The sequence below is a fragment of the Austrofundulus limnaeus genome, unplaced genomic scaffold (assembly GCF_001266775.1).
Source record: "Austrofundulus limnaeus strain Quisiro unplaced genomic scaffold, Austrofundulus_limnaeus-1.0 Scaffold2, whole genome shotgun sequence".
Classification (NCBI taxonomy): Eukaryota; Metazoa; Chordata; class Actinopteri; order Cyprinodontiformes; family Rivulidae; genus Austrofundulus; species Austrofundulus limnaeus.
Window position 1 is genome coordinate 4,155,582 of NW_013952404.1, and position 15,485 is coordinate 4,171,066.

Here is a 15,485-nt window from a genome sequence, read left to right on the forward strand (position 1 = left end):
GCGTGACATTTATTAGGAATAAAGACTTCTGAGTTCTTCTGCATTTGTATGTGCGGGGGTCATTATGTTACCGCTATGTGGTATCTAGTTTTAGGGTAAATGGTCAGGGTTAGGCTAAAGTCTAAATAAATGAATGGAAGTCGATGCACGGTCCCCACGGGGGTGTGTGTGTGTGTGTGTGTGTGTGTGTGTGTGTGTTTCCCTCGAGCGAAGCCTAAATGGTCAAAAATCTGCTAGTATTTTTTTTTCTTTTTTATTGTTTCCCCTCTGAAAAATGGAGCAAAGTGTTTCCAGCTCTTCACGTGGGACTTGTCATTTGTAACAGCTAGACCTTTGGTGCAGAAGTTGATGTGATGGAAGTGGCAAGCATTGAGTCTGCCATGATATGGTAACTGTGATGCATGATTTTTTTTTCTTTTTTTTTTTTTTCAGATGAACAGGGTTTAGTGAAGTCTGAAAAGRATAATTTTGACATTTTGGAGCAGTGACAAGTCAAAGTACAAGAATATGTCAACAAATGTTTATAATATATGTTTTTGGAATTATTTATAATCCTCATCATCTTAAAARTCTATCCTATTGTGCTTTATCACTTCTCATCATTACAGCAGACTCTGTTCTCGCTTTTTGACGTTATTTCTTTCTAAATTCTCAGCCAAGCTAATAGCATCCTCAGAGACAAAGGCACATAGTTTCCAGTGCAGTAGCATTTCTCAAAATGGCTTAACAGTGAGCTTCTGAAACTTTTTCTCACGCACCAGGTCTCCACATCTCAACTCCCAGATATAAATTCTGCTTTTCACAAGGAGACTGCCTAAAACCAAAGTTAGCCCTCTGGCCCAAGGAAATTTGCTGGCTGAAAGCCCTGAGGGAGTACCATGATAGCCCGGCTTTAAGCCCTGAAAGTGATTGTGGAAATATTGTTGTCTTTGGCACACACTCGCATGCCTKATTTTTGGCCCTTCTGTGTCTTCTGAGATATTTCTTGTGCTGCCCTTATCCGTGTTRCTACACTTTGTACTTTAGCTATTCATTTGATTTAATCTGTTTTTTTGGCTACTACTACTAAATCTCACAGTTATCATCTCCTGCTGTATCTTTAGCCAAAATTGTTGTAAGAATACCGACATGCAAACAGCTGCGAGATGACTTGTGACAGATGTGTGGACCAGCAGAAATCTTGTTTAGTAACATAATATAGCCAGATAAATTAACTTCAGATGGTGCCTTTTTTTAACCTGGCTTTGCTCGTGTAGAAAACCTCTGAGAAAGTGTTTATACATGCAGCTCATGGCTAGACTGAAGGGCAGACAGAGGTGAAGGAGGAAAACTGAGTGCTTTGCGTAAATGAGGGTGTTGTTCAGATCCTGTTCAAAGGAAAGTAGCCTCGGTTTGTCCAACATGATGTTTAACACCTGTAGCTTTTTGAAACAAGCATGCCGTAAGTCACTAAGGTGTCGACATAATCAAGTTATAAAGCAGTTTTAAACTGATCCTGTTGTACAAAAAGGACAATAGGCTTCAACATGCATTAGGTAAAAACTGTCATCAGACTGTATTCTCATACAGTCCTAATTATGGAAAAATAGCATCAGTTTAAAAAAAATCAAGCTGCTGCCCTGTTCCATCTAGTTTTACACCATCAAGAGACAGGATTTAGTCATTGTGTTTCCATCCTTTTTTTAAAACCTTTAAAAGGACTTTTGATTAAGCTGTAAGATTGCTTTCTATCAATCTACAGATCTAAATAAAAGCTCTAGGTTTAAATTTACATCCCCTCTAAACACTGTCATGGGCAAAACTCTCACAAGAAGCCTACATAAAGTTTGGGCTGTTTTTTAGTATTAGTGTCAGGTATAGTTGCCCTTGGTTAAATCTGAAGGCCAGTGAGTTGGTGTGATAGCGATGTAGTGTTTGATGTTGAGAGGATTTATGGAGAAACCCAAATAGAATATGCACATTTTAGTGTCAGTTCCATAAATTKATTGAATGAAAGTTGTTTTAGGACTGCATTTAATACAAATTAACGCTAAAACAAACAGTCCATGAGATGTAATTTATTGAATTTGTGTATTTGACACAAGTTAAATCACCAAATAAATAAGTCATCTTATATGAATGTCATTATTAMTGAAAACCGTCACTAAACTCCCCTTTCTTTGTTGCATTCATCCATAGCATCTGTCATAGCATGCACTCACTGCATGTTGATTTAGCTGCTTTTGGTCACAACGGTCTCTCTCTTTGCTGACTACCACTTTAAACCAGAGAGTCCTAAATGAAATGGAATACAGCAGGATATGCCCCACCTGTGTAAGACTAAATGGGATTAGAGCTGCATACTTGAATATTTAATGAGATTATGTGAAATAATCTAATTAAAACTGGGGAACCTTTAATCGTATGCCTGTTGAGTTCATTCGGTGATCATTAAGTTGCAGGTTAAAGGTGCTACTGGGTTCTGAATTTTGACACCCATCTGTGTAAACAGGCATCAAATTTACTGAGTTATGCTTTAATGCTAAAAATAAAATATTTCTGCCTTAAACCTGTAGCTGACAAAAMCATACATTTTGGTATGCTTTTTACCTTTTACTTATCATCTTTTTTTTCCCCCATCTCACCAGTTGTCCGTTCCTGGCACTGCAGCTGACGCCGATCATCCCAGTTGTAGGAGGTGCGCTGTTTCTGTTTGTACTCGGGACTCTATTGAGAACCAGTTTCAGTGACCCTGGGGTGCTACCAAGGGCCACCCCTGATGAGGCAGCTGACTTGGAGAGACAAATTGGTAAGAAAACTCTTAACTGCATAAGAGTATACAACTCTTACATATCATTTTCTTTTTTTAGGCTTTTTCCCTTGTATGTTTTTTTTTTCTGTTTTTGTGCCTGTATATTTTTGTCAGTCCTCCACTGTTCTGGCYTTACAAAGGGTGCAAATAGAGTTTTGCTTTGTGGTGTCAGAGAGGAATCTTTTGTGTTTGTCTTGTTATCACCCCTCCTGTTCATTTCTTCTACCCTGTCTGATTAAAGATTTACTTTGTGTGGCTTTAGTGAGCTGTTGTATGAGCTTTAGGGGACTCCTTGACACGTTACCTGAATGAGGTGTCTAAAATAAACCCATATAGTCAACAATACTGGGGTCTTTAGTWATGTTTTACTGAGCATTTAGTCTAATATGAAATTTTGGTGCTACACTGACCAAATTTTCTTATCATTTTATATCACTACAGCTTCTCTGAGATTCTCATCTGGTTCTAAACTGCTGTTTGATTGCTGCTTTTTCTAAATTAGGTGAAATTCTTGGACTAAATTACAAGCAGTAGAAAAAGAAGATAAAAAATGGATTGAGGAAATCTGCCCCATTACTTAAACAAATTAAATATTTAGAAAAAATATAAAAAATATATACCACAGTTGTTATTTTTTGTTACTTTATGAATAATGGCCTGMAATGAGCCCACATTGATGATGGCACATCTAATACAAATGTTGGCACACAGAATAAGTCACAGGGTAATGGGAAGATGGAGGCAGTTAAAGCACAAATTAAAACTCAAAAATGTACTTTGGCTTGAGTGGTTCTCAGACATTTCTTCTGACAAATATTCCAGACAAGTATTTTAACTTCAGAAAAGTTTTGAACTGTCATTTGCCACCATTTGTTGAAGCTAAAATKAACCCTTCGTCTGCTTCTTGGCTTTCAACTCTAGTTTATAATAGTTTGTTTAMAACAGCTGAGAACTTTAGAATCAGGAAGCTCCGTTGTCTTTTCTTTTCACYGATCTCTTCTGTCAGGACACATTACTTTCTCCCTTTTTCTGTCATTCTTTATTAACATCTCCTTTGTGTCCTCTTGATTTCTTGAGGGATGTCATTTGTCCAATTCTCGAGTGCAAACAGTAATGCTTATTTTTCACTTTTCTTTCTTTACTGATTACCCAATCTCATAAAGTACCGTCCTGCTTGGTAGCTAAAAAGATTATCACCACTTAAAGTTTAGCTGTCTAAATCCTGATTTTCAAAGCTTCCTTTAAACCTTTGGTCTCTTGTTTTTGGAATGTGAAGCTCCTGTTTACTAGCCTTTAGTTCTTTTCCGTGCTTCAGGCCATTAGAATCTCATTAAACAAACTCTGGACTGGTTTAATTAATCTCATTAGGAGGCTTTAAAAGCCTTTAAAGGAAAGGTAGAGTACAGAAAACATGAAGCAGCAGTCTGAGGCAGCACTGAGTAAAAGCTCCATGTTCTACTGGAATGAGCTTTTTTCAGAGGATAAACAAATTAGGGAACAAAAAAATGTAAGCATGACCCAAATACCAACCACAAGTCCTGAAACTGGTTTTGTGTTTTTAAACTGAACAATTCTATGCAGACATTTGCTTACCAGTACAATGACATAATTCTTGAAATTAGGTTTCTATTATTCAAATCTATCAAACTTTGCACCTCCATTAATAATGCATGCAGACCTGGTCATTGAAGCAACCAGTGGCCCCAGAAATTTTGTAATTCACCAACAGCCTCATGAATAGTTGACAATGTTTTGAAAGCAGAGTGCTACAAGGCTCAAGTTCAACACACACCTTATCGATCTGTTGCCCAAGCATTGAAGGACCTAATCTCTGAACACCATGAGCCGTTTGGGTCTCTCACATTCCATATCCCAGAAGGGAAAGCTGATAGCTAAACTTCTGCTGTTGTTATGTGAGCAGCTATTGCTTTTGTCTGCCAAACGCTTTCAGTTTTAGGTTGGAGTGAAGTATAGTCTGCCTCAAACAAAATCAAACGTCGCTTGTTGGCACGGTGGGAACGTTTGATAAATGCATGACCCATAAAGCTTTGCATGTGTCATCCCCATTCTGTCTTGTCATTTAATTTTAATGCAGCAGGGAAAACACTAGACATTGTGAGAGAGTGATGCCACCGCAACAGGGGTGCACAGATTGTTGTTTAGCTCCAACTGCAATCAAAACAAGAGTTGATTTCTCAGCGCTGTGCTGCATTTGATGTCTGTTCATGTCTGGCTGCCCAGTATGTCAGGACTAGACAGGCTGGCATTAATTCAGCTACTGCATGCCAAATCCCAGGAAACTCTGTGAAGCTGTAGTCAGAGTAAAGCATGACCAGAAAGGCGTGTTACTCTCTTTACTTTTGAAATGGTTCAAACTTGCTTGCAATTTTCAGGACGGACTCCAAAGGCAAAGTCCATTTCATTTCATTTCGTTCCATTCTTTCCAAAAATACACTTCAAAGCATGATTGTTAGATTTAAAAACACTGTCTGCTTGTTTTGTTAAATTTATTTTATTTGGTTATTTTAAATATCACCACGACTTGATTAATTGTGGCATTTAGCCGGTAACGATTAATATGWCTTAATAGAGGACATTTGCACGTGGCCAATGACATGGCCTTTGTCCACATTTTCTGGCTTTCCTCTTACTCCAGTTTATGTAGGTGTTTTTAGGTGATTTAAACAAGTTCGTAGGGTTAGTGTCAGCTGCTCCACGCAGCTTTGCACCATTGAGCTCAGGTTCACATGCGTGCCTGATAGTGACAGTGCGTTGTACGCAAAAATACGTCATCACATGGCACTAATTACAGTAACTGCAAAGTGGCAAAAATTGAGTTTTATTGACAATTAATTGCACATGATACGATTTTGCCCAGCCCTTCCATGATTGTAATAAGGTTTTTGTTTATGAGGCCTTTGTGTAACAACAAAAAATGTTCAAATACACAAAAATAAATAATTTTTCTGTATTTGCATCCCTTAAAAAAACCTTAAGATTGTGATTACCGGTATTTAGTTATATTTTATGAAGTTGTTYACCAAAGAAGGACTACGATCTCAAACAAGTGAATCCACATGAAAAGCTAAATATGCAATAACTAATAAATGTAATTACTTTCATTTATCGATTTACATCCACATTATGTTCCTCTTTACCATTGCGAAGTTTGCACCCATCTAAAGCTAATATGCTATTCTATCCAAAATCATTAAAAGTAAGTTAGTAAGACGTATTGATGTATTGTATATTCCAAATATAATCCCATTGTTGGGCTGCTGATGACATACGTAGTATTGACGTACGGTTGTTGCAACCACTCCAATCAAGGGAAATATGGTGTTTTTCGTGTTCCGAAAGTAATGTCAGAAAAAAAGACGACAAAAGTGGATCAATCGACGGCTAAAAACGTGAGTTGTGGAAACTGACAACAATGCAAGAGTTTGCAGCAACCACTTTCTAACAGGAGATTGTATTGTTTAAATCGTATTTTCAGATATTTTATTGCATAGTTATTCGAATTTGGGTTTACAGAATATAAATAACTTAATGACAAGTAGATTCAAGCATATAACAGAAATAACGGGTTAATTCGTTAACGATAATTACTGAAAATAGCACAACTCAACACTCACCCGGCCAGAAACAATTTGACGGCCATTTCAAGCTTCTTTGGATCCTAAATGGTTGATCCAACCTGAAACAAAATAGTTGTAAGCTTCGAGGCTTTTGAAAGCTTTCATCTGGCTCGTCGTATAATACAAGGTCTGCAGCATCAGATAGTTGTCAGTCGCCTCGACACCAGGTAAATCCTCCAGATTAAATGACAAGTCTTTTTTTTTTTATTAAGACAATATGGATCAATGCATGCATTTTTTTCGTGATATCTCATCTGCGCCAGCCCATTTAGGGGATTAGCATACTTGCTGTGATCCATTTTGATCCATTTCCTCCCCGCCCTCTGAATTTTGGGAGTCATCCGAGTCATGTGACTGCAGCCCAGGATTTGAAGATCTTGTTTGGTAATCTGTTATTTTATGGAAAATTTGGAATTTTGAGTGATTTACTTTGTCTTTTAAAAAACGTGTTTTGTCTGTAAAATCTTCATTATGTTAGAGCTTTATTATTCCAAAACATATACAGTTGAGATGATAAAATAGCAAAACTTTCTCAGCGACATTCATTTAAGCAACACTTCTAAATTTTTGTCTGTTTCTAACACTTTGTTTGGCTCACTTGTGCTGCTGGTAAAAATAAAATCAGCCCACAGTCCAGCTTAAATTATGATCACTGCACCAATCAATGCCACTAAACACAAATACTTCGCACAAGTTTAATTATCATAAATAAAAGTAATCACAAAACTCCATTGATTGCAGTCTGCTCTCCACCGCCAACCTTAGATGTTAAATTGGAAAAGTAAATCAGCCAGAATACATCAGTGACTTTATGATGTGGTCTTAAGTTAAAATAACCAGGCAGTGACCAAAATGATCAGAAACAGGTTTTCATTTTCAGAACATTGCATGCCGGTTTTGTTTTTGTGCTGCATCCTGTGTCCTCACCAATCAGCGTCAAATCACGATGTTATAATTTATGTGGATACTCAAACCACTACCATGATCACTTTTCTTATTTCCTGTCTGTGTGACCAACAAGAGTAGGCCACATTAATGTTTAACTTCCTTGCTTTTGGCTGAATAATAACCATTAGGTTTGCATGTAGTGGATAAAGCCTCCTAACCTTTCCATGTGTCAGCTAACAAGAACTCATCATGACACAGACTTAAAGAAACTGTTTCAAAGTCATAGATGATTAAATGTTGTTGCCYGCAATGACATTAGCATATTTATAAACAGAATAAACAATGATGCGTCTCAATAAAATACATTTTCACTCATAAACAATGCTGTAGTAACCTCGCTTTGTCCTACACAGTTCTACCAAGATGACATCATCAAAATCACCTCACAAAATGCTAAAAACAAGCCTTTAGGGTTTTAAATGGCTGCTGGATTGTTTTGTGGAACTGTTCAACTAAAAGAAAAGGGACAAAAGAAAATTCCTTGTTTTTTCTTCTCTTTTCATTTCACTTTTAAAGCTACTTATGCAATTTTGTCATTTTCTTCTTATTAAATTGCATTAGAACAAAGCATTTGTGTTTTCTGTTCTTTCTCTTTTCTCTGTAGTTTGGTCTACAGTGACAGGGACATCAAAAGCAGATTAAAAATATTGTAGAAGACAGCTGCTGGAGACGGCTTCAGTGGGGTGCAGGAGAACAGAGAGTAGAGTTGTTTTACTGGAGAACATTTGAGAGAAGAAACATTGACAGACTCGGGAATAATTGAACCGGCCTTGACTGAAGCAAAAAGCTGCTCGCTGAGTCGATACTTCCATCCATTAGGCACCTTTTCATTCTTGTGTGCACTCTTATATCTTAATGGAGCTTGATTTCTTGACATTGAACCATGTAGAAAATGTACAGACAAAAAAAACGTCCTGATGCCTTTATTTTTTTATTTTTATTTTTGTTCAGATGAGACCAGTTTTAGATGTTGTTCTCCTTGGGAGACAAAAATGGAAAAGATTAATAATGACATCATCAGAGGAACAACTCGGGTTGAACAATAAAGTTAAAAGCCAGACTGAGAGGGTTTGGACGTGCAGATGAAGGACAATAGGTATATTGGTAGATAGATGTTAGGGATGCAGCTGTCAAGAAAAAACACAGAGAGGAGACATCTGGAAGCAGTTTGAGGACATGGAGGTAGTTGGACTGTAGACAGAGTAAGATGGACGAAGATGTTTTCTCGTGGCAACCTCTGAAAAGGGAACAGCTGAAAGAAGTAGTAGTAATAAATTTTGTTGCTTTCTCTCGGTCATGCTTCCTTGTCTTGTGAATTCTTACTTCTTTAACTAGTTTAAATGAGAGTATTATGCAAAACCAACTTTTTTGAGCTTTATATCATGTTATAATTTCATTCCCTCATCAAAAGCTTACCCAGAGTGTAGGGCTGCGCGGTATATGCGGTAGACGATAGAAACGATATGAAGTTGGCCTACAGTAGAAATTTATACTCTACCGTCCTATCGTCATTACATCATCGCACCTGTGTGAACAGGGCTCCGAGTGCAGAGACAACTGAGCAGGAGTTCGAAATATAATGAAGAAATTCTAGTGTTTTAAAACGCGTATAGAGAGGATAAATCCTCAAAATATCCCCCTCCCGCTTTAGGAAAAGTTACGTCGTGTCGCGGGATCTTTTCCTCCTCCCTCTCCTTTCCTCTCCTCTTGCTGCACGTCGTGTAGAGCAAAGCTTTAACAACTGTAGTTTTTCACACCCAGTTGTCGGAGAAAAAAACTTTGTTTTTTATGTGTTGTTACCCACAGAGATTATTTAAAAAAAAGACGTGGACRTTTGTTCAGTCGTAAATCCATCTTGCTAATATAAAGTCGGCTTCCACTCTAATGATGAAGATGATGAAGAAGAGCGCGCAGCAGAGCAGCAGCTGATAAGTTCATCAGGGAGAAGCTCATTGTTTGGCAGGCAGATATTAAAGCAAAAACGTTGGGTTTAATTAAGATTACAGTTTTCTGTTAAAAAAAAATGCTCTAAAAATTATATTATCTTAACTTTTTATGATAATTCTCTACCGCGATATATACCGTTACCGTGAAGGGGTTCAATTTATACTGTGATATGAATTTGAGGTCAAACCGCCCAGCCCTACCAGAGTGTTGCCTTGACTCATTCATGCATGAGAAATTCTTGAATCTCCTGTGGAGCTGCCTAAACACTTGCTGGTACAAAGCACCACCTATTTGTTCCTAGCTCCTCCCAGGATCTCAGTCTGCAGCTGAGCTCCCGCCCCACAGAGCACTCCTCCCCTGAAGCGTTGTTGTGAAGATGTGCTGAAGTGGGAGTTTCTTTGAAAACTTCTACCACTACACAGCAGGATTTGTCCAGGACTTTCAACTGAAGGAAACTTCTGTCTGTCGTCACAAATCTGCAGTTGATGGCGATGTAAATTATGTTTTGTGCGTTTAGTATTGCTGTTTGACATGAACATAATTTGTCATTTASCACAAATTACTGCTGAACAGTAGTGCACGGCCATGTTTGACAGACAAGGATGTGAGCAGCTTCACCTTTCCCCCTCCATAACGCTGGCCTGGGGAAGCGACGACGGTCCATGTTGCTGCGACACGAACCGCCTTTCCCCCTTCACTACGCCRGCATCGGGAAGCGGTGATAGATGCCCATTGGCTTCCCCAGACACCTGTCTATCACTCTCCCCCAAGGTGGCCGCACGGTGCATCGTTGTCAACCAATCTGGCGGGGAGGAATTGTTCTAGAGGACTTGAGACTCCCGCACCACCGAGCATATCTTATGATACGGGAGCCTCCAGGCTGCTGAGCGTGGAACTTGACCGCCCCTCTGTTGGTCTTCGCCGGCGTCGGGAAACGGCAACAGACAAGTGTTGACCTCCCCAGCACCCAGGCGCCAGGCGGGGGCTGCACTGCCCGCAGCCTCTCTAGGGCTCTGGGTTGTACCATTGTGCGTCTGCTTATACTAGCCATTTTATCTGAAGTGCTAAATAAACTTGTTCTAAAGGGAGCTTAGAACAGGCAGAACTGACCAGGTGAAATCTTATTATCTGAAAATGATTTTGTGTTAACTCTAATAAACATGTTTTGTATAGCACACATAATGTATCCTAACATCTTCAAGGAACTAAAATGGGTCCTCTTTAAGAGACGGAGGCCAATTTCAAGGTGTTTAGATAGGCTGTGATGCAAAGTCGAATTTATTTTTGATAAATGCAACATTTTCATAACAACTAAAGGCAACATAGTTACTTGACTGTGGTATAGAATTGAATTAAGTGTACATAATATCTCCCCACCCCTTTAATAATCAGTGTACACAAAGCTTTGTGCTTCACCTAATTTCCCTCTGGGATYAATAAAGTATWTTTGAATTTGAATTGAATTGAATTTGTCTCTAGCTTTGTCCTATTAATGGCTATACTTTCTCCCTAATTGTCATCTTTCTGTCCAGCTGTTGCACTTTCCCTTTTAATGAAATTACACACCTGAGACTTCATGGTCAAAGTTTTTCCCCCTTGAAACAAAGGCTACGTTCACACTGCAGGTCTTAATGCTCAGTTCCGTTTTTTTTTTTTTTTTTTTTTTGAAAAAATCCGATCTTTTTGTGTGAACGTTCACATTACATTTTAAATGTGACCTGCATCACACCCCTGTGTGAACGCTACACAGCACTGATGTGACACGCATGCACAGTAAAAGACGTGACGTCTCATCAGCCGGCTTGTTTGTTTACAGAGCTAGCATGGATGCTACATTTTGCACATCGAATCGGAAGTTGTTGTTTAATCAGAGCCGATTAAATAATTATCTGACCTGCTTCTTTAGTTCAGTGTTTATATCTGAACCTGCCTCTGACCGGGATGCTCCAGTGAAGCTTTTTTTAAATGAAACTACGAGCTGGAAAAAAGTATCGACCGAGTAGCTAACTTTGGGATCGATACTCTCCGCGACCCAGGCTGGACATTGTTATCATCATACTAATGAAAAGTAAAAAGATGAAGCAACTGGACTTGTGTTTTGGAGCTGKAAACAYRBRGAGCTACAGATTTAAACAGCGAGACTTGAGGTTAGTGTCTTATCGATCCTTCACCCCCTCCTGATGAAAAAGTCAGATGAATGTGACATGAGCGTTCACACTGCAGTCACTTTGAAAACATCAGTTATATATCTGATTTAAAACCACATACTGAAACGGCCTGGGTTGGATTTGAAAAAAAAAAACGGATTTGTCTCGTTCAGACTGTCGTAAAAAAATTGGATATTAGTCAGATGGGTCAAAAAAATCAGATTTGGGTCGGATTTGCCTGCAGTGTGAACGTAGCCATAGGCAGAAGACCGTCAGCCTAAGACTGCATTCAGAATGTAACCAGTGAAGAGGAGCTTTATAATTTCTTAGACTCTTGTCTTTCCTTTTATTTTTATRTGGCAAAATTTACTGGGAGATGTGGTTTCAAGCTATAAATAGATCATCATCTAAACTTCACTTTTGACTAAATGGGATCAGTTACAAAACCAAATCATGTAGCTGGAAAAAAATCCGGTGGGATATTTTATAAAAAACTGGGCTGCTTATTCTAACCATGTGTTAAGCGTGGATAAGCACATTAAATACTATGCCTGTTTGGCATTTACTGTGGGCCTTTATTAATGCTGCCTGTTTGCATGCAGTGTGGGCACGTCAGTGATTACAGAACWCTGCAACAAAGCAGAGGAGAAGCAAATAAGTACAGCAAACAATAATCAAAAACCCTCCATGTACAGCAACGCATAGCTTTTCTTATTGTTTGAGTTTTAGTCACATACCCGTGTAGTCGTTTAGTTGATGCTTTCTCCAAGTCAGGAACATTCATATTCAGTGTCACAAGAAACCTTGGTGTAAGAGTAATTGTTTATTTAAAGGACAAAGACAAGTCAAAGTAATAAGTTAGGAGTGTTGACATGTTAGGAGAGGATGTCTTTTTGGAAAAGATGTGTGTTTAGGAGATTCTCGAAGGAAAAGATTGACGACCATCCTCTGTAGCTTCGGTAGTTTATTGTTTTTCCCATAACATTGAGTTTGAATGGGAACAATGTGGACAACAGCCATGTGCATAAAGATGAAAGGATGAGGATTCTATGTGATCAAGTTTAGATTTAGGCACAGGTCCAGTTTGTAAGCATGTGATAGTGGTTTTGTTTTGGGCAACGTGAGTGCTGGAATGACGTGTCCTTTTTGGTTCTCAAACACCAGAAGGTCCACCACATTCTGAACMATCTGTAGGGGTTTCACTGAGCCTGACGAAACATTTCAGTCCTTAAGAAGTGAGATAACCGTGGCCTGTGCCCAGAGTTCGAGTGGCATTTTGGTTTTGAGGGARCCTGATATTTTCTAATGAAGTGTAAAGTACAAAAACAGCTGTAACATCATCCAAACATTAGAATAACTGATGATCACCTGGATTTCCTTTGGGCTGGGAAGATAAAGCACAATATTTTCTTGATTAGATGTGCATTCCTAWAAGAATTTAGATGTCCCCTTCAGCGATATGCACATGCTGATTTCTTCTTGCTTTCAAACTCTGGTCAGAGAGGAATTCTCCGTTCAGTGAATTTCTGCAGCTGAAGGGTTTTCTTCTYAAGCCTAATACACCTGAGACGTGCCAGAAAAACATTAGTCAAGTCTGTAGACGTTTAATGAATTTTTTTCCCTGCTGGATAAGGATGGAAGAAGCTACACACAACAGCAACATTGATTTTTGATTTACTGTAAATGTAAATAAACAATGGCTGAAAGTAGACTTTGTACTCTTTAGGTAAATAATTATTTTACACACTTTTTTTTATTATTATCTTACCTCATGCCCGACTCCCTACAAACAGCTTAGAAACCTTGGTTGACGTAAGATGAGATAAGGGTTAAATATCACCACATTTAATCTACTGATGATGTCTTTATTGGCTGTTAATGCTGTGCTCTTTTTTTTTTAATTAAAACAAAAGAAAATGCCAAGCTCAGATGCTTGAACATGTGGGAATGTGTTTGTTAATGCTGTATATTAAGTCTGGAGTGATGTATGCTTTATAATATAACTTTTTTTATTTTTTTTTATTAAGATGAACTTCTAGATACGATTTTGAAATGGTTCAAAGTTGTTTATTTTGATGTTTAGGTACAAAACTTACCTAAAAGTACCAAATATTCATTCATTCATTCATTCATTCATTCATTTATTTATTTAGCTACTATTGATATTGTCACATCGCAACATACTGTTGTGTGGATTGATGTATGTACATGCTGCTACTACTACACCAGAATTTCCCCGCGCGGGACGATAAAGGCTGTTTCTATTCTATTCTATTTTCAATATAAGCCTTCAGTCAGTAGTTATTTTTAACTTCACAATATAAAACTTCCACTTTCAGGCTTTATTTCCTGCTACATAAACTTTTTGCCTTTTAAAGCCTAATCCTCTCAGTACTGAGTATTTAGTCTTTCTCCTTAATAGATCTAAAATAAGGTTTTCTACATTTATTTATAGAAACTTGTTTTATTTCTCAACTTGTATATTTGAACAGAAATGGTTTGTAATGTTCTTAAGCCAACTGAAGTCTGAGCTGTAAATGAGTCCCTTAATTAACTGAAGTCTGTTAAACGTGGGTCAAATTCTCCTACAGTACAATAGTGTCAGGGACTGATGAGGTCAGACGGAGGACAATTCCTAAAACTTGGCTTTTTGTCTAAATTCACAGTGAAACTTTGATTTTCACCCACTTCTGCGTTTTTAAGTTAATAGTAGYACAGAAAAGTGTGTAGTGTGTTATACCCATTCGAGGTCATATTTACTTATATTTAAGACCACAAGTGATGTCTGCATGTGTGTAAGTGTGTATACCATATGTAAGTGCTGTTACATCACGCTCTCTTCTAACTTGGCCTTGTTTTCTAGCTTTAAGCTCTTAGACCTGGACCATCTCTCTGGGGAATCTCCCCTCTAGACRCTGATGTAAGCCTAAACTTTTGCTGCCAGGATGGCTAAGTGAACAAATGGCTTTGTAGAGCAGAAAAGCTACTTTGACACCCCCGCTTTCACACCACTTTACTGCAGGCATCTGTGATTCAGTGGAGTGAATGGTCTGCTCACGGTGTACGCACTTTATCATCACACAGTAGATTTAAACAAATTACGGTGTCGACTTCAGACTAAGCAGTGGGTCATTCCACCTTGTCTTTAGCCTATGTTTGGAAATTCGTGTTTATATTTGCTCCTCAGTTGAATAAAAATGCACAAGTTCAGTTAGAATTTGATAAAATAATAATCTCAATATCTATGAGTTGATTTATTATATTTTACAGGTTATGTATAGGGTTCACAAAAACATATTGGTTTTAAACATCCAACTGAATTTAAGAGGGAAAGTTGTTATAATCTCAGGGGGATAGAGATATTTGTGAAACCTAAATTTAGAACGATTTTGAAGGAGTGGTGTAATTCAGTCCAAGGAATAAGATTATGGAATAATCTGGAGAGTGATATGAAAATGCCAGATCAATGTTTATGTTTAAGAAAATGATAAGAGTTGGTTTGTTAAAGAAATAAGAAATGGAATAATGTGTTTATCTATATGAATTGTTCACCAAGGCTTTGATGATTTTGTTTAGTTTTTTGTAAATTACTTTTGTTTTAATTTATTCTTGGGGAAAGGGGCAGATCTTATAAGATATTTTTCTTCTTTCTGCAGCCTTTCATTTTATTTGTAGGGGTGTAAGAAAATATCGATACACTGAAATATCGCGATATTTCATTTCCCGATACTGTATCGATATTCTAAAGCCCTGTATCGATTTTTWATTAAGGATTAAAATGTCAACCTTCTTGCCAGCCGTTCATTTTTATGTTGTAGTTCAGYCTCTGACCACTAGTTGGCAGCAGTGAGCCAGCCATTTGGCTCCTCTACCTCTCGTGCACCAGAGAGTAAGGGTAGCATTAGAATTGTAAGTAAACAATAGCTTTTTTTTCTTCAGTAAGAGGTTTTTATTTAATAGATATTTTGGACAAAAAATCGCAATATATCGTAATATATTGCCTTGCTTACAGTA

The 15,485-nt window shown here is 37.9% G+C and overlaps 1 protein-coding gene across 1 annotated transcript in view; it reads left to right on the top strand.

The window, feature by feature from the left end:
- LOC106519620 (zinc finger DHHC-type palmitoyltransferase 14) overlaps positions 1-15,485 on the top strand; it is a gene marked incomplete at its 3' end in the record, with an annotated part of 52,171 nt that overhangs the window by 25,176 nt on the left and 11,510 nt on the right. Inside the window, 1 exon segment of the mRNA XM_014011370.1 lies at positions 2,628-2,788. Coding sequence (XP_013866824.1) covers positions 2,628-2,788 — 161 coding nt within the window.